Source organism: Fukomys damarensis, unplaced genomic scaffold, assembly GCF_012274545.1.
Source record: "Fukomys damarensis isolate Sample0158 unplaced genomic scaffold, DMR_v1.0_HiC HiC_scaffold_7, whole genome shotgun sequence".
In the NCBI taxonomy this organism is placed as follows: Eukaryota; Metazoa; Chordata; class Mammalia; order Rodentia; family Bathyergidae; genus Fukomys; species Fukomys damarensis.
Window position 1 is genome coordinate 42,653,939 of NW_022900919.1, and position 18,611 is coordinate 42,672,549.

Below are 18,611 nucleotides of genomic sequence, written 5' to 3' on the forward strand. Positions count from 1 at the left end.
TGTAGCTTTGCCTCCTTGTGGGCAGCATGAACTGTTTCTCCTCCATGACATCCCTCTGCCATATGCCACTTTACCTTGGAGCCAGATGATTATGGACTGAAATCTCTACAAACTGTGAGCTAACTAAACCTCTCCTCCTTTAACTTTGGGTATCGGGTATTTTGGGTCAGCCATGAGAGAAAAGTAAGACACTACCCTTCTCCCATCCTAGTTTGTTGTTTCCTCTTTGCCACAAGGTGGCTGCCACAGCTCTGCAATGGGACTGATCTCATCGTTTATCACAAAAGTAACGGCTGGCAATTTAGCTCAGTGGCACTGTGCCTGCCTCACAAGCACAAAGTCCTGAGTTTGATCCCTGGGGGCGGGGACAAAAAAAAACTATGCTCACCAGAGAAAGTAAAAGTTTTCCCAGAACCCTGCCACACCCTTTTAAATCTTGTTGGCCAGACCTGAATCATAACTCCTGGTATTTCAAGGGAGACTGGGAAATTGAATATTTGCCAAAGAGGAACAGAATTGTCACACCTTCCTAGGAAGAAATCATAGTTCATCTCCTGGGGATACTCTGCTGTTTCTGGGTACTGCTGGCCTTGTAACCAGCAACCAAAAGATTTCCCTGGTCAGCCTGTTGACAGAATCCTCCCTAAGCAGTGGCATCTGGTCTGGGGCTCCAAAGGTTCACACCTGTAAAGCAGAGCTCAGGAGGGCACCCTGGAGGGTTCAAGAGCTCAGATCTCCTTCATTGTTCTCAGGATGGATGGATGATGTCTCAGGCACTGACAAGGTACACAGATCCCAGTCAGCTGCTCTGAAGTACCCTCAGTAACCCTGGCAGGTAGAAGCTTGGTGGTTTATCTAGGTGGCCAAACTGACTCAGGTGTGGACCTCCTACACTCCCACCCACCAAAGGAGGTGGAAGACCACCTGGCTCATCTGCTACAGCTCTGGCCTCCTCAAGCTCCAGGTATGAGACTTCTGTCTACCATCACTGTGTCTCCTGAGAGCATATTACTGATACATCTCTATTACAAGTGCACTATTCCACTCATTGTGCTGATGAGAAACTAAGTTTAGAGACTGTACATGACTTCCTCATGGTCATAAAATACTGAGTAGGGTCCTGGGATTCGAATATCTGTCTGCGCTGCTCAGTCACTTCCAGAGCTATCCACCAAGGATAGTATTTTGCTTCTGCAGGTCCTAGATTCCTTCAGTCACTTCGTCTAAATCTGTCAGCACAAAACGTCCTTTGAAAACGCTGACAGAGTCTTTTGACCCTCTGCCGCACCCGTCACTCGCTCAGCCTGCGGAAGTTGAGAGCAGTTGGCCGGAAGTGTTGCTAAGAGGAGGCTAGGTCTTGTGGGAGGAGTAAACGTATTACCAGAGCCCGAGATGTCCCCGGTTTGGTATTGCGGGACTCCTCTTTCTTCAGGCTCAGGTGAGTGGGAATGGACGGTGAAGAGGTCGCGGCTGCTACTTCTTGCGCCTGCGACCGCCCTGGCTTGAGCCTTTCTGGTCGTTCCAGGGTTTGCTTGCCCCTAGGCCCGATGTGCTCTTCCTTGTCCGAGCTGTGAACGCCTCACTGAGCCCTTGCTCTAGGGAGTACCTCGGCAACCCTCACCACTCCAGGGTTCTGTGACCTTGGGCAAGACATTTACCTGAATCTTGATTTAAAACAAAATAAAACACCCTGTCAAATAGAGATCCTAACAGTACGTGTCTCATGGCTGTTGTGAGAATGTAGTGATTCAGTCTGTCGCTCCTTTTCTCACACTTTAATATGCTTGTAACTCACTTGGAAATTCTGATTCAGCAGGTCTGGGGTCCTGCCTGAGACTCAATATTTGACCAGCTTCCAGCAGATTACACTTCGAGCAGCACGATTCTACAGTATTTTGCTTAGTACTTGGAATGGGGTGAGTCTTAAGTAAATATCAACATGATATATGCCCTTTTCTCATTTTTAACAGGCAGTTTCCAGTTGCACAACCTTTGCTTAGGGTAATATTGTTGTGCCCTCATCTTTTCTTTTCAGAGATAGGAAACAGTTCTTTTTCTGTGCAAGTCATGACACAGCTCTTCTGCCCTGATTTAAGGAGCTGTGAAACTTACCACCAAGTGCTTTAGCATTACTCTGGCTGGTGTTTTGAGCTTCGTGTTTTCTGCCCTTTGGGCACACTGTGAGTAGTAACAACAGCTGACTTTTCAGAGCTAAGTTGTTCACTTTAGTTACTTGAATGGCCTTGAGAAAACCCTTATATTTGCTCCTGTCTGTAGACCCAAATAAAGTCTGAGGACTCCTGCATCATACATTAGAGAAAGTGAGGCCTTTGGCAGTATGCAAGACTGATGTTTATTTGTCAGTGTGGTTTTCTTTTTGTTTTTGGTACCAGGGATTGAACTCTGGACCTTGCGCTTGCAAGGTAGGTGCAGTGCCACTTAGCTAAATCCCCGGCCCGTCAATGTGGTTTTCTTCACCCACCTAGTGGTTTGTTTTTCTGGTCACCAATGAAATCTTGTCATTTATCATGGAAGTCAAAGTTTGCATAAAACAATTCTGAAGTTCCTCCTTTGCTTGTCTGAAATATTAACTCTGCTGTCTTGCAAACTGGAAAATCAAGAGTGCTGAAAGTGACAGATTCAGACCACTTAGGAGTTTTCTGTCAGTACTATGTAGATGCACATACTTTTTTTTTTTTTTAAAGCTGCTCAGATTTTGTCATTCCTCTGATAGTTCTATTAGATGGGCGAAGTAGACCTGAGCATCTGCTCCTTGGTGTCATATGGAATGACTGACTGACTTTCTTTCTTCTTTTTTTTGTTTTTTGAGATAGGTCTTGCTTTGTAGTGCATGCCAGCCTTGAAGACACTATGTTAACCAGGTTGGCCTCCAACTCAGCTATCCTCCTTCCTCAGCCTCCAGAGTGCTTAGATTACAGGTGGGCACCATCAGGCCCAGCTTGGAGAGTGTTTATAAAGACAGGGTCTTATGATGGCCAGGCATGGTGGCACATGCCTGTAATCCCAGCACTCGGGAGGCTGAGGCAGGAGGATCGCTGTGAGTTCGAGACCAGCCTGGGCTACATAGTGAGTTCCAGGTCAGTCTCAACTACATAGTGAGACCCTGTCTCAAAAAACCAAACAACAACAATAACAACAAAGAGACGGTCTTATGTAACCCTTTAAAAGAAGTTGTTCTAACACTGTCTTCTGGAGCTTTATCATACCCACACACTTCTTGCCATTCAGATAGAGGAATAGCAGAGTCTTAGAAGGGAGAAAGGAAGGTATATTTTAAAAGCTAAAAAAGTATTGTGCTGCTTTTTATAAGCACAGAAACTAGAACAAAGAGAAGGGGATGAGTTGTTAGACATGATTTTTATTTGGCTTAAGTCTGTGGGTGATACTTATGTTGACCTAAACACCTTCTAGTATTAGCAGATCTTTGTCTAGTAGGTTCTGTGGAAGCAAAAGCACAGAAGAGTCTAACTCAGTTAACATCCTTCTTAACAGCAGAAGGTTCTTACTACCAGTCTCTAAGCCCTTCCTAGGGGCATTAACACTTGAGAGATTTAGTTGTGGACCTAGAGAAAGTTAGCACTTTTGTTGTTTTGTTTCTCAAGATTGCTCAGCAGATTATTATAGTTATTAATTAATTTTTTTGCAATACTGGGGATCAAACTCAGGATCTTGAGCTTGCGAGGCAGGATGACACCAGAGAGCTAAATCCCTGGCCCAACTCAGCAGATTATTGCTGAAACAAAAATAGGGTTTTTAGTATCTTTATTTTTTTGGTACCAGTGATTGAACTGGGGACCTTGCACTTGCAAAGCACAATGCCACTGAGCTAAATCCCTGGCTTTCATATCCATATTTTTTCTCAAGAGACAAAATTTAATATATGCACATAGTTTTATATATAATGCAGCATTCGTATCCATTTTTTGCAGCATTTTATTGGGAATTAGGAAGGTCTTTCTAAGAAAAGGATCAGAATTGAAAAGTGAGATCTGGTAACTGGTAAATTATACATGCTGAGAGTGTCATACATTTAATGTACAGTGAACATCACTGCCTTACCCTGCCTGGCTCCCCTTCTCTAATTTCTGGACTTTAGTTTAAAATGAAGTTATTTGGCCTTTCTCAGACCTATACCTAAAAAATAAAAAGGGAAGATTACTTACTCCTAATTCTGTGTGATGGCACATGCTTATGATCCCAGCACTCTGGGAGGTTAAGCCAGGAGGATTACAAGTTCAAGGCCTTCCAGGCTAATTTAGTGAGATCCTGTCTCAAGGTTTAAAAACAGTTTTTAAAAGACTGGGTTGGGACATACCTCAGAGTGAAGGCCCTGGGTTCAGTCCCTAGTACTGAGAAAAAAAATTCCTTGCTCATCATTCAGAGTGTTTAGGGCAGTACCTTTGGAAATGCCAGCATCCAAGGCTCTCTGAGACTCCTCCCTAATTCATTAGGATCCCTAGAAAAGAGACAGGGAAGAGAATAAATTGGGGTACTTAAACCAGTAAAGGAGTTTTGTGAAATGATACATCAGATGTCTGAGCCTTTTGTGAAGGAGCCAGGAATTTATTGGATGAGTGTCCATCTTATTTTTGGGTTTTTTGTTGGTTTTTTTTTTTAGCCAGGGTCTTGCTCTATGTCCAGACTGGCCATAAACTCACTGTCTAGCTTAGGTGGGCCTCAAACTCAGGACAATCCTCCTGCTTAGCTTCCTGAGTGCTGGGATTATAGGTATGTATCACCATGCCTAGTTCATAGTGTTTTCTTGTGGCTTCTCTGTTAGTCATTGAATAAGGAGGAGTTCTTTCTCAGGTGTTTTCTCTACCTGGACACCACATCCACCTCCTCATCTTTGCAGTATCTTTCCTCCCCACTACCTTACTCTACTGCTTCTCTGCTTTGTTTTTCTTTTCCTTCCTTTTCCACAGTACTCAAAACCCAACTTCTGAATAGTTATATTTCAGACCACTGTGTGGCGTCTGTAGTGTAACTCTTTAAATTGCCTGGTGAAATAGTATGCAGTCAAGGCTTACCATTTGCATTCTGGCTCCTCAGGCCTCAAAGATTCCTTGTCATTTACATTTCCATTACTGGGGATTTATAAAGAATTTCTATAGCCAGGCGTGGTGGTCATGCACACCTGTAATCTCAGCACTCAGGAGGCTGAGGCACATAGCCGTTTCAAGGCTAGCCTGCACTACAAAGGGAGACCCTGTCCCTCCCATCCCCCAAATAATTCTACAGACAGTAGAGGAATAGCAGAAATGTGGGACCTCTGTGGCTTTTCAATATTTTCATTGGTTACTTTACTCACTGTCTCCTTAAAGAATACTTAATTTCATGTTAGTACATGCTTTTTGTTTGTTTGTGTGTTTGTTGTTTTTTGAGACAGGATCTCACTATGTAATTGAAACTGACCTGGAACTCACTATGTAGCCTAGGCTGGTCTCAAACTCACAGCGATCCTCCTGCCTCAGCCTCCCGAGTGCTGGGATTACAGGCGTGTGCCACCACGCCCAGCTAGTACATGCATTTTATAAATTTAATTTTTGCCAGAGTTACATGTTTATGGTTTAAACAATTAAATAGGCTGAGTGTGGTGGCGTATGTTTGTAATCCCAGCACTCTGGGAGGCCAAGGCAGGATGCTTACAAGTTTGAGCCCCTGGCCCAACATAAAAAAGGGTCTGGAGATGTCGCTCAGTGTGAAGGCCATGAGTTCAATCCTCGTAACAAAAAACAAAAAACAGAGCTGGTCATTGTGGCACATGCCTGTTTATCCCAGCAATGGGGAGACTGAGGTAGGACAATTACCTTGAGTTTGAGGTCAGTCTGGATTACATAGCAAGACCCTGTCTCAAAAAATCAAGAAAACAAAACAACAACAAAATCCCCACAATAGGGCTGGGGCTGTAGCTCAATGGCGCAGTGCCTGCCTGGCAAGCACAAGTTTCTGAGTTTGATACCCAGTACCAGGAAAAAAAAAATCCCCACAATAGCCAGATAAGTTAGTAGAGCTTACAACTAAATGTTAGTTTTTTTTCCCCTTTCTGCCTCCATTTTTGTCTGTCTATGTTATCCAGGTCAGCCTTGAATTTGCAACCCTCCTACTTCAGCTTCCTGAGTGCTAGGGCTTTTGTGTGTGCCCACTTTTAACCCTTCCAACTGGCTGCCACCTGGAAACCTTAAAAGGTCATAGATCACTTAGCTCTACTCTCCACTGCCAATATTCTAGTAATGTGGGTTTTAGAGTCAGTCTTTGATGTCAAGCCCCACCAAGTCTTCAGCTGTGTAAACTTTGGCAAGTTTCTTAGTCTTTTCCCAGCTTCCAGAAGCCATCTACAGTCTTTGCCTTAGAACACACCTTTCTTTCTCTTTAATTCTGTCATGTAGAATTTTCAAATCATTTAACTTTTTTTTTTTTTTTTTTTTTTTTGGTACCAGGGATTGAACTCAGGACCTTGTGCTTGACAGGCAGGTGGCGGTACCACTGAGCCAAATCCCTGGCTCTATGGCAAGTTTCTTTATCTTGTAAATTCTGTTCATCATAAATAATATGGAGCTAATAAGCTCACATTACAGAAATGTTATAGGGATAGGAACTCATGCAGATGAAACAGCTTGTACAAGACTCAGTCTTGACCAGAAGAAGCCCTAACGAGATTGTAGTTTGTATCTTGGAACTTAACCTGCCTTTTCTCCCAGAACTGTAGATTGAATCCAGGTTTCACACATGCTACCCTTAGCCACATACCTCAGGCCTTTTTTCTTTTTTATCTTTTTTTTTTTTTTTTTGGTGGGTGGGTTGAGGCAAGGTCTCCCTTTGTAGTTCAGGCTGGCTCTGAACTCACTATGTAGGCCAGGCAGGCCTCAAACTTGTGGCAGTCCTGCCTCATCCTCCCAAGTGCTGGGATTACAAGCATGCGCCACTATGCCCTGGCTTCTTTTTTTATCTTAAGACAAGGTTTCTCCTAAGGTGCTCAGGCTGGACTTGAACTTGTGATACTCCTGTTGTAGCCCCCTGAGTAGTTAGAATCACAGGTGTGTGCCATTATGCTTTGTCCTGGCCTGTGTTGTTGTTTTTTTCCCCCCTCAGTGCCAGGGATCAAACTCAGGACCTTGTGCTAGTTAGGCAGGTGTGACTCTGCTCAGCTGTATCCCTGGACCTATTTTTATTTTTTTGAAACAAGGTCTTGCTAAGTAGGCAGGTCTTGAACTCATTATGTAGCACAGGCAGGCCTCAAACTCATGATTCTGCTGCCTCACCATCCTGAGTGCTAGGATTACAGGCATGTACCCCTGTGCCCCACTTAGGCCTTTATTTTATTTTATTTTTCAGTACCAGGGATCAAACTCAGGACCCTGCACTTGCCAAGTAGGCACGGTGCCACTGTGCTACATCCCCTGCTGCAGGCCTGTATTTTCAAAAATCGGAAAGGCTGCATCATTTCAAAATAGTGGCTCTATGGATCCCCAGTACAAAAAATAATAATAGTGGCTGTATATCAAACATTGATGTTCTATAATTTTTAAAATTTATTTCAGGATTATATACAATAATTTTATTAATTACTTTGAGTTAGAATTGAGTACTTATATAGAGGTATTGTTTGTTTCTTGTGTTTTGCATTTTTTTTTTTTGGGGGGGGGTCTGGGGATTGAACTCAGGACCTTGCACTTGCAAGGCAGGTGGTGGCACCACTGAGCTAAATCTCTGGCAATTTATTAATTTATGTACTCTTCCTTATACAGTTCTAAGCTCTCAAAAAGAAAGAAAAAGTTTATTCATCAAACATAACTAGAAGTCTTCCCACAAAGAGACTATGGTTTAATTTCCTTCTTTGTTCTTTTGAGACAGTGTTTCACTATGTAGTTAAGGCTGGTCCTAATCTCACTATGTAGGCCAGGCTGGCCTGGGATTACAGGCATGCACCACCACACCCATACCACACCTTTAGTTATACCCCTGTAAACCAGCCTCTTCCTATTGGATGAACATATAAGTTGTTTTCAGTTTATTGCTTTATTTTATTTATTTTATTTGTACCAGGGATTGAACTCGGGTCCTTGTACTTGTGAGGCAGGTGGTGGAACCACTGAGCTAAATCCCTGGCCTTTTTTTTTTTTCCTTCAGTTTATTGCTTTAGTGTGTAGCACACCTTTTTTGTAAAAAATGGGATTTAAAAGTTATTTCTAGGGCTGGGGATTTAGCTCAGAGGTTCCACCGCCTGCCTCACAAGTGCAAGGACCTGAGTTCAATCCCTGGTACACCGCCCCCCTCAAAAAAAAAGTTTTTCTAGCTAGATGTGGTGGTTCACACCTATAATTCCAGCAGTTTGAGAGGCTGAGACAAGTAGGTTTGATCCCAGCATGGACAATTTAGCAATATTCTGTTTCAAATTTTTAAAAAAATTTAAAAGGGCTGGGGATGTAGTTTAGTGCAAAGGCCCTGGCTTCAGTCCCTAATACTGAAAAACCAAACCAAAAAACAAGCAAGTTATTTCATAAGATTTGGTTTCCAATATGAGATAAAGGAGTTGAACAGTTTTTGGCCTTAGTTGCAAACTGTGTTAGACTAAATTTAAATTCCATAGTCCAAAGGAGGTCTTCTTAAAAACTCTGCAGCTGGAGCATTCTGTTACCTACTTTCTCTTTTATTGTTATCCTACTTATGCTACAAGTCTTAATTGAGATTCCTAGTGACTTTTTTTTTCCTAGTGACTATTATGAAGCATGTAAATCTTTTTTTTCCTTTCTTTCATTTTGGTGATGCTAGGGATTAAATCCAGTAAAAGTCATTCCAGCACCCTCAGAATCCCAGTCTGGTCTATTTAGTGGCAGCTTAGGTCTCCCCTGGTTTTGCTTGTCAGGCTTTTCTTAAAAACATAAATTTTAGGGGGCCAGGGATTTAGCTCAGTGGTTTCAGTGCCTCCCTCACAAGCTCAAGGGCCAGAGTTTGATCCCTGGTACAAAAAAAAACATAAATTTTATTTTATTTATCCTTTTTTTCCCCTCAAGCTCCTTCCTTTCCCTATATACAAAATCTTTGTTTACATTTTTCCTTCTATTTTCACATTTTTCTTGTCCCTTCCTTTCTTTCTCCCTTGTTTCCCTTCCCATTTGAACACTTTCTTCCCATTTCCCAACATCCATTATACATTTCAGTCCTTATTTCAATTTTCGGTTTCTCACACCAGAGAGGCAATGTGGTCTGATTTATTTCATTTAAGAGTATGGTTTTACGATTAAGCTATAAATGTCTGAAGCTCATCCTTCTTTATGGTAGAGTAGTACTCCATTGTATAAAAAAATACATCTTGGACCAGGGATTTAACTCAATGGCACCGTGCCTGCCTCACAATCACAAGGTCTTAAGTTAGAACCCCAGTACCAGAAACAAAACAAAACAAAAAAAACCCACATCTTTATACACTCATTAGTTGATGGGCATTTGGGCTGTTTCCTTGATTTTTTGCTTGTTGGGCTTTAGCGCCTAAGTGGAAGGGAAGAATAAGCATTGAGGAAGGCAGGAGTACAGCAGTCAGTTCATAACTCTCATGGTTTCTACCAAGGGAGAAATGGGAATTGTAGTGGTCATATGTAGAATTAAGATACCATGAGCATTGACTCAGTGGAAGCATCGCTAATCTGCCTCCAGAAGGAAGCTACACAGTTCCCCCAGCATGTCAGCAGCACAGTCATGTGAATGAACCTGGAGCCGATGTTTGAGCAGTTCTTTGCATCTTGTCCATGAATTGACAGTAAGCAAGACCTTACTTGACCTTCTGCTTTCCCCTACCAATATAAGTGATGTTTTTCGTTGTAATGGTGTTTTTTTGTTTTCCAGTGCTGGGGATTGTACCCAGCATCTCATGCAGGCTAGGCAAACACTTTGCCACTTAGCTATACCCCCCAGTCCAACCTGTTTAAGGTTTTTTGTTTGTTTGTTTGTTTGTTTTTGGTACCAGGTATCGAACTTGGGACCTTGTGCTTGCGAGGCAGGCAGCCGAACCACTGAGCTAAATCCCCAGCCCAGGTTTTTGTTTTGTTTTGTTTTGTTTTGTTGAGACAGGGTCTCACTATGTAGTTCAGGCTGACCTTGAACTCACTATGTAGCCCAGGCTGGCCTCAAATTTGCAGCAATCCTCCTGCCTCAGCTTCCTGAGTGCTGGGATTACAGGTGTGTGCCACCATACCTGGTCCATGATTGAGTTTCTGAGGATGCTTACCAGTTGCATGACTACTCTGCAGAACCATTTCAGATTCTGTTAAATGCCCCTGGAGGGAACAGTCAGCATCTTCTAAAAGGTATAGGAATAGTGTTAGAATGACAGAATTCTGTAATTAAAAGTTAGTACTGGGCTGGGGATTTAGCTCAGTGGTTCCGGCACCTGCCTTGCAAGCACAAGGACCTGAGTTCGATCCCCAGTACCCCCCCAAAAAAGTTAGTACTATAAGAACTGGTAGTGTTACTAGAGTGTAATTAATTAAACCTTATACCAAGTTCCACTTTGTTCTTTTTGCGGTTAGCATGGCAGCTACAAACTTCTTTATTCTCCAAGTATGACTTTTATGTATTGATATTAAAAAAATAGAATATATTATTCACTTTTGTTCCTGGCTTTCTCTTTGGAAATCTGCCTACCTCATTTTTTTTCTGTTTTTTTTTTTTTTTTTTTTTTTTTTTTTTTAGTACATGTTTGCTGTACATAATGGTTACATTCATTGTGGGGAATTGGTACATGTACGTAATATATCCCAATTCTTTTTTTTCTCTTTCCCCTTCTACTGCTATTTATTTATTTATTTTTCTTTATTTTTTTGTGAGCATCAGATTCATTTATAAGTCTTTATCAAGTTATTTATCATAAAGACAGATTAACAGCCAAACTAGCAGGCCAACAAATACAAAATACATATGAGTTTATTTTTAATTGACAGACAGTTTCAGTGGATACTTGTGTAGTTTGAATCTTATTTCTTTTTTTTTTTTCCTTTTTGGTGCCTGGGATTTAACCCGGGTCCTTGTGATTGCAAGGCAGGCAGTAGAACCACTGAGCTAAATCCCAGCCCTTCTTTTTTTTAATATTTATTGAAAACTTTTATTAGTACATGTGTGCAGTACATAATGGTTATATTCATTGTGAATCTTATTTCTTATAATGTGTAAAGTTTGGTATTGTGATAGGTGGAAGCCATTCATTCTTCATCTACCCTTTTTTCAGTATCTGGCACCAAATCTGGCCCTGTCATTTGTGATCCATGGTTCTTGTGATATGCCGAAGATGCCCAGGCAGTTTCTGTGGAACATCTCCTTGTCCAGCTCTAATCAAGCATCATGTAAACAAGAAATTGCCTGGTCACACATGTGAGGACTATACTCTCACTGCCAAAAAGATCAGTACTGACAGAATGGCAGCCAATTTCAAGTTATTAAAACCTTTAAAATATCAAGCATTTTGTAATCCTGTTGCCTACATTGCAACCCGAAGTGTGCTGTTTTGGAATATGGGAAACAGCTGGTGGCACAGAGGACAGAAACATCCAGAACAGAGTGGCCGCTGCTATCCTGCCAGAAGAGTGAAGAGTATTAGTGACACTGCCTCTTCTCAGAGAGTCCTCACAACCAACAGTGCCCTTCTGGGTTTGGGAGTCCACCAGGCTTCTGCCTCAAAGGCCAGCATGTTGCAGCTGGGTTCACCCAGGAATGTGAGAGCTGATAAAGAGGATGTAGAAGTTTTTGATTCCTTTGAAGACACCCGAGTTTTCCTACAGCTAAGACCAGAGTACCAGCTTCACAGCCATAACAAATCAAAGATTTGTCAGCCCCTGTCTTTTTCAGAAAGTGAACTAATTTTGCACAAAGTCAGAGTGTATCAAAATAACCTCCAGCCTCAAACTATTGTTGATTATTTCTGTAAACTGAGCTCTTTGCCTGCAGAGCAGTGTCCCATTTTGCGGTCTAAAGCCAGCTTTGCTTTGCTCTGCCATCTGAGTGTGAAAAACATAAAATCCTTTGATATCCCTGGTCTGATCAGTATTTTAAAAGCCTTAGTCAATTTAGAAATCCCTCACTCCCACCCAATGCTAGATGTATATGAAACCAGATTTGGCCATCATGTGTGGGAGATGAGTCTGGACCAGCTTCTTTTGGTGGCTGATCTCTGGCGGTACTTAGGCCACAGAGCACCACAGTTCTTAAAAATTTTTTTTAGTTATCTTAATTTGCATTGGAAAGATCTATCTTTGTCTCAGTTAATTCATTTAATTTATATTATAGGTGAAAGTCGTCAGGTACCACAGGACCTAATGCAAAAACTGGAATCACTGATCCTTAAGTATATTGATTCAGTCAATTTAGAGGAAGTAGGTGCAATCTGTTTGGGCTTCTTTAAGTCAAGTAGTAGTCTCTCGGAATTTGTCATGCGGAAAATCGGAGACTTGGCTTGTGCTGACATCCAGCATCTGAGTAGTCATGCCTTAGTGCATATTCTTAAAATGTTCCGTTTCACTCATGTGGATCATGTCAATTTCATGAAGCAGTTTGGAGAGATTGCACCTCAGAGAATTCCTTCCCTGGGGGTTCAGGGTGTTATGCACCTGACTCTTGCCTGCTCAGCCTTACGCATGTTGGATGAAGGAGTAATGAATGCTGTGGCTGCCTCTTTGCCTCCTCGGGTAGCACACTGTCGAAGTAAAGATATTGCCAAAATTCTGTGGTCATTTGGAACTCTGAATTATAAGCCACCCAACACAGAAGAATTTTATTCCAGTTTGATAAATGAAATTCACAGAAAGATGCCTGAATTCAATGAATACCCAGAACACCTGCTCACCTGCCTGCTGGGTCTTGTATTTGCTGAATACTTTCCAGCAGAGCTCATCAGTGTTGCTCTGAGTCCAAGGTTTGTCAGGTTAGCTCGAGAGAGAAGTAAATTTGAACTTACTAAGGAACTGTACACTCTTGATGGTACAGTTGGCATTGAATGTCCAGATTACAAAGGCAATCGTCTTAGCTCTCACCTTCAGAGTGAGGCATCTCTAAATCTGTGGAATTTAGCAAGGAAGGATATGAACTCAAAGCCTGAATTCCTAGAAGCTCTTTCTTTTCTTGAGACCATGTTGGGTGGCCCCCAGTATATCAAGCACCATATGATTTTACCTCATTCCCGATCTTCTGACTTAGAGGTGCAGCTTGATGCTAACATGAACCCACTACCATTTAACAGAGAAGCCATACCAGCTGAAGACAAGGTTAACTTAAAGTTTAAGCGTTTAGGAGTCAGCCTTACAGATGATTTGTTGAATCAGTTACTAAAAGGGAAAGCAAAAAGGCATTTCCAGAGAGAAATTGAGTCAGAGACTGGGCAGTGGCCCATGAAGTTGGAGAAAGCAGCCATACCATTGGGTAGCTCCCCTTGCAATGTGGCAGATGGGTCAGGGGCTGTTGAGATGGCTGGCCTGTATCCCCCAGCCCATGTGCAGGCCCCACTAGTGAAGCTGGCCATTCAGTTCACACATAGAAATCAGTATTGCTATGGTACAAGGAACCTACTTGGATTGCACAACATGAAGCGGCGGCAGTTGGTTCATCTTGGGTACCGAGTGATCGAGTTACCCCACTGGGAGTGGTTCCCACTCTTGAAACGAACTCGATCAGAGAAGCTGGCGTTCCTCCATGAGAAAGTTTTCACCTCTGATCTCTAATCATCCTTCAGAAGCATTTCCCCGCATCTGTAGGTTTACACAGTACCAGGCATATTGATGCTCAAAAAGCTTCAGAATTTGTAACATTTTGGATTTCAGATTTTCAGATTAGGGATACTCTTGGTAGTCTATGCAAATATTCCCAAATCTGAAACAACCTGAAATCGAAACACTTCTGGTCTCAAGCCTTTTGGATAAGGGTTATTCAACCTGTATTGCAAAATAATTATAAATGCCAGAATATAAGTGTGATAATAAAATCTGCTAAGGAAATGTAATGCTCTTGTCTGTGGCAAGTGGACCTGGTTACCGTGAATTAATTGTAACCTGTAGCAGTAGCAAGTTGCTGCTAATTTGTACATATTGGTTGTCATAATAAGCATTTTTTTTTTTTGAGTCAATGTCTTGCTATGCAATTCAGGCTGACCTTGAATTCATGGTGGGCTGGCCTTCAATTTGGGGTAATGCTGCTGCCTCAGCCTCCCAAGTGCTGGGATTATAGGCATGTGCCACCACACCAGCTATATTTCTACTCTTCTTGCAGAAAATCCCATTAACTATTCTGTTTTCTTAAAATTGGAGCTAGGAGGGAGAATTATGTAACTACCTGTCTGTCCTGCTTGTGGTTCCCACATCTGATGAATGTTTTTCATGGCAGGTAGCTCAGACAAGAAGGAAATATGCTACCTCTTGTTTGGTTGATTCAGGTTTGCTTATATTAAAGTCACAACTGAAGGGGATTATACAGTGGTGCCTCAACATTTGAACTCATTTCATTTGAGAGAGCTGGTTATAACTCAAGTTGGTCAATTGAAGGCTCAGGCTCCTCTACACAACCTTCAGAATCTCTGCTGTATACAGGCAGATTACAAGGTCCTTAGAGAGACATTGGCCCAGGATTTCTCAACCCCACACAGGAAAAGATGTAATGTTCCTTCTAGAACTCTAGGGGTTAAATCTGTATCTGAGACCATCTGGAAACACAAGTGGCTGGCATTAGGATTGTAACTCAAGTCTTTCGTCATAAAAATATAATTCTGGTTTTGACCCAAGTTGTTTATAAACTAGGCTTGTTGTAGCTCCAGGGTCCACTGTATAGAAGTAGCATACTACAGGTAACTTTTGTGAACCCTTGGAATCTGTGAGAATTTCTTTTTTAGTATTCCTTTATTTTTTATTTTTGCTTTTTTCAGGTGGTCTCACTATATAATCCACACTGGCCTTAAATTCACTGTATAGTCTAGGCTGGCCTCAAACTAGATGATCCTCCTGCTTCAGCCTCCCAAGTGCTGGGATTACAAATGTGCACCACCATGCCCAGCTGAGAATATTTTTTAAAAGGATCCTTCCCACCATTATTCAGGTCTCCTCTCAAAGATCACTTTTTCAGACTTCACATCCATGCTAACCAGAATAGCACTCCATTGGCTTTTTTTTTGTTTTTTTGAGATGGGGTCTCACTATGTAGTTGAGGATGACCTGGAACTCACTATGTAGTCCAGGCTGGTCTTGAACTCACAGCGATCCTCCTGCCTCAGCCTCCTGAGTGCTGGGATTACAGGCGTGTGCCATCACACCCGGCATTCCATTGGCTTTTGATCATGATCTGTCAAATCCTGTTTTGCTTAATTCATTTATTAGTTCAAATAGTTTTTGTTGTATAGATTCTGTAGGTACATGTTTTCTGTACATAGTTTTATGTCTTCTTTTCCACTTTGGGTTTTTCTTGCCTGTTTGCTCTATCAAGAATTTATAATAACACATTGAATAGAAGTGGTAAAAGTAGACATCCTTGTCTTGTTCCTGGTCTTAAGGAAAATAATGCTTTCAGTCTTTCACCTTTGGGTATGTTCTTAGCTGTGGGTGTTTATAAACACTTTATAATGTTGAGGAAGTTCCTTTTTTGTTGCTAGTTCCTGAGTTACCAATAAATAATGTTTTTAATATAATACGTCCCAAATTATACTAAATTGGTGCATTCTGATGAAAAAAAATCTATTGTTTATCTGAGGTTTAAGCTGGGTGTGGTTTGTTTGGGAAGCTGAGGCAGTATCACGAGAGTACAAGGCCAGCCTGGGCTACATAGTGAGACCCTGTCTCAAAAAAACAAATAATAAACTTTATTTTTATTTTTTAAATCTGGCAATTTTAAGAACCCACAGATTCAAGACAAGATGTCTTGGGAGTTGGGGCATAGAAGAGACTTTATTGCATTATGTGTTGAAAAAAGGGTACTATATACTTACCTGGTGGGGGAGATACTATGATCAAAAAAGGGTGCTGCAGTCAGAGACAAGTTCAGAATTCCGGAGAGAGCTAAGAACATAGAAAATAAGGCCTTAGAGAAAAGGGGCAAGGTTAGGGTCACATTTATATGTACAGGGCCTGGTTAAAACCTAATCTGAAATCCCATAAAATTTTGCTGATGCTGTTATTAAGGTACTGAGTAAATTATAGATCTCATCTTAAGATTAAGTCTTTTAGGAGAAAAGCTGTATCTATCTGTGCTTCACTTTTTGTTGTTGTTGTTTTTGTTTGTTTGTTTGTGACAGGGTCTCACTATGTAGTTGAGACTGACCTGGAACCCGCTATGTAGCCCAGGCTGGTCTCGAGCTCACAGTGGTCTTCCTTCCTCAGCCTCCCAAGTGCTGGGATTACAGGCGTGCGCCACCGTGCCCAGCTGTGCCTCACTTCTAACCCCATGTGTTTCTGTCTCTCATTTATTTTTTGTTTTTTAATTGTTTGAAACAGGGTCTACCTGTGTAGTTCAGGCTGACCTCAAACTTGTGATCCTTCTGCCTCAGCCTCCCAAGTGCTGAGATTGCAGGCATGAGCCACAATGTCCAGATGATGATGATGATGATGATGATGATGATGATGATTTATTTATTTTTGAGACAATGTCTCACTGTGTAGTTCAGGCTTTTGTGTTACTTCCAAATAAAAAAAATGTTTGAGGGGTATGGGTTTTGCTCAATGGTGGAGCACTTGGCTCAGCTGTGTCAGGCCCTGGGATTGATTCCCAGCACCACAAAAAGCAAAACAGACACCCAAAATCTGTTCCCACTTGTGTCTAACAGTGCCTTGAAATTGTTAAGCATACTGGGGATTTAGCTTGGTGGTGCTGCCACCTGCCTCACAAGTGCAAGGACCCGTGTTAGATCCCTGTACCAAAAAGCTGGGCCTGGTGGTACACTCCTGTAATTCAGCACTCAGGAGGCTGAGGCAGGAGGATCACTGAGTTCAAGACCAGCCTGGGCGACTGAGTTCCAGGTCAGTCTCAACTACATAGTGAGAACCTGTCTCAAAAACCAAAAAAAAATGTTAAGCTCTTGAAGGGTGACTCAACTACAGAGAGAATAAAATTTAAAACCTTTTTTTGGCCCACGCCCAAGTTCTGGTCTTCCTGTACACCTCTCACTGAGCAGCTGTGGGATAGGATGGGACAGCTGTCTTTAATTTTGACTGGCTCTAACAAAAATCCACATAAGTCAGGCTTTTTCATAGATGGACAGATAACTCAATTTAGAAATTATAAGAAGTATTGTGTGCCTTTAAAAGCTGAAGTGCACAATTTATAAAATTGCTCCCTGCATTGGTATTCCACCCACTCTGAGGTTAAATGCTTTTGTCTTGTTTGACAGGTAATCTTTTCCTTTTTTCTGTCTGTAATCTGTTTGAGCCTAGTCTTTAAAATATGTGTATGTGCCAGAATTACTTTCCATTGCATTTTTGTAAGGCCCAAAATCAGACTGTAAGTTGGCTATGGCAGCTTCTTGGCTGAGGGAAGATGGATGCTCAAGTGTTCAAAAAGTGTCATGGTCACCTTATTCTCTTCCAAATCCCCCCCACACCCCCTTAGGTTCAGAACCTCAGCAGCAACAAAAGCTTTGCTTAGTTGCTTCAAACCACAAGGGAACGCAGACAGCACTCTTGGACATGGTGAGCAGCTGGTCAGTTTGCCCAGAATTTACCCCATTTTAGCACAGCGACTCTGGGTTCTGGGAGTCCCTTCAACTCAGTAGACCAGTATAGTTGGTTGTTCCATTTCTGGATCCCCCTTGGTCCTTCCCTTGCACTTCTCTCTGGGTCTGGGTACAAGGAGACAGGAAGGTCTGTCTGCCTCAGGACATTCATATCTCTATGTAGCCCTCCCTGATGCTGTCCTTGGGACAGTTGAGTGGACCAAAAATAGTCCAGCTTCTTGTGAACACCAAGAATTGCCAAGCATACACCCTGTAGCATGTAGTAAGTAGCTACATTTATTGGAGATCATGGGAGGTAGCAGGAAAGGCAGAGGGAAGAAGGGTGAAAGGAAAAATGGATTCAAGGGTGAAGGGACAAAATGGGACTCAATAAACAGGCTTCTGGTATTTACAGGGGCAGACACCAGTTTCCCACTCTCATATCAGCAATCTGCTAAGCCTGGATAATCATTAGGGTAGTGTGAGGGAAGGGAGTGACAGCGCCTTTATTTCTAACTGTGCTACTGAGACTTTAGGACTCCAGACCAGGTGTGGAACTGTTTATATCAACTTTAGACATTTTATTTTATTTTAACAGGAAGAAAGACCCAATTTAACTGTCCTACAGTCTGCTGCATTACATATTTAAATTTCTCACTGTCTATTGTATCCCAAAGTATTCATCTATACAAATTCCTGGTGAACATTTTGTTGTCTTGAGACAAATCTCACTCACTATGCAGTCGAGGCTGACCTTGAACTCGCTGTATAGCCAAGCTGGTGTCAAACTCAGGATCTTCCTGCATTGTATCCCTAGTGCTTGAGTTTGAGTTGTGGGCATGCATATCAGTTGTGGGCTTCCATATCAGTCTAGATGAAGTTTTTTTTACTACTGAAAATAGAACCCAGGGTCCTCATACTA

General features: G+C 42.0%; 2 protein-coding genes across 3 annotated transcripts in view; both read left to right on the forward strand.

The window, feature by feature from the left end:
- The first annotated feature begins 1,836 nt into the window (after positions 1 to 1,836).
- On the forward strand, positions 1,837 to 14,654 carry Fastkd5 (FAST kinase domains 5). The gene is made up of 2 exons (XM_010611011.2): positions 1,837 to 1,916; positions 11,243 to 14,654. The coding sequence occupies exon 2, from the start codon at positions 11,280 to 11,282 to the stop codon at positions 13,722 to 13,724; it is 2,445 nt and encodes an 814-aa protein (XP_010609313.1). The 5' UTR covers positions 1,837 to 1,916; positions 11,243 to 11,279; the 3' UTR covers positions 13,725 to 14,654.
- The window catches only part of Ubox5 (U-box domain containing 5), a 39,224-nt gene continuing 22,455 nt past the window's right edge, over positions 1,843 to 18,611 (forward strand). For both annotated transcript variants that reach the window (XM_033761218.1, XM_010611008.3), the window contains exon 1: positions 1,843 to 1,916. The gene's annotated coding sequence lies outside the window, so the exon portion shown is untranslated. The remainder of the gene's footprint in view (positions 1,917 to 18,611) is intronic.

What these genes read in the sequence shown, in the direction of transcription:
- Fastkd5 (XM_010611011.2), top strand. Translation starts at nt 11,280, where the DNA reads ATGGTTCTTGTGATATGCCGAAGATGCCCAGGCAGTTTCTGTGGAACA.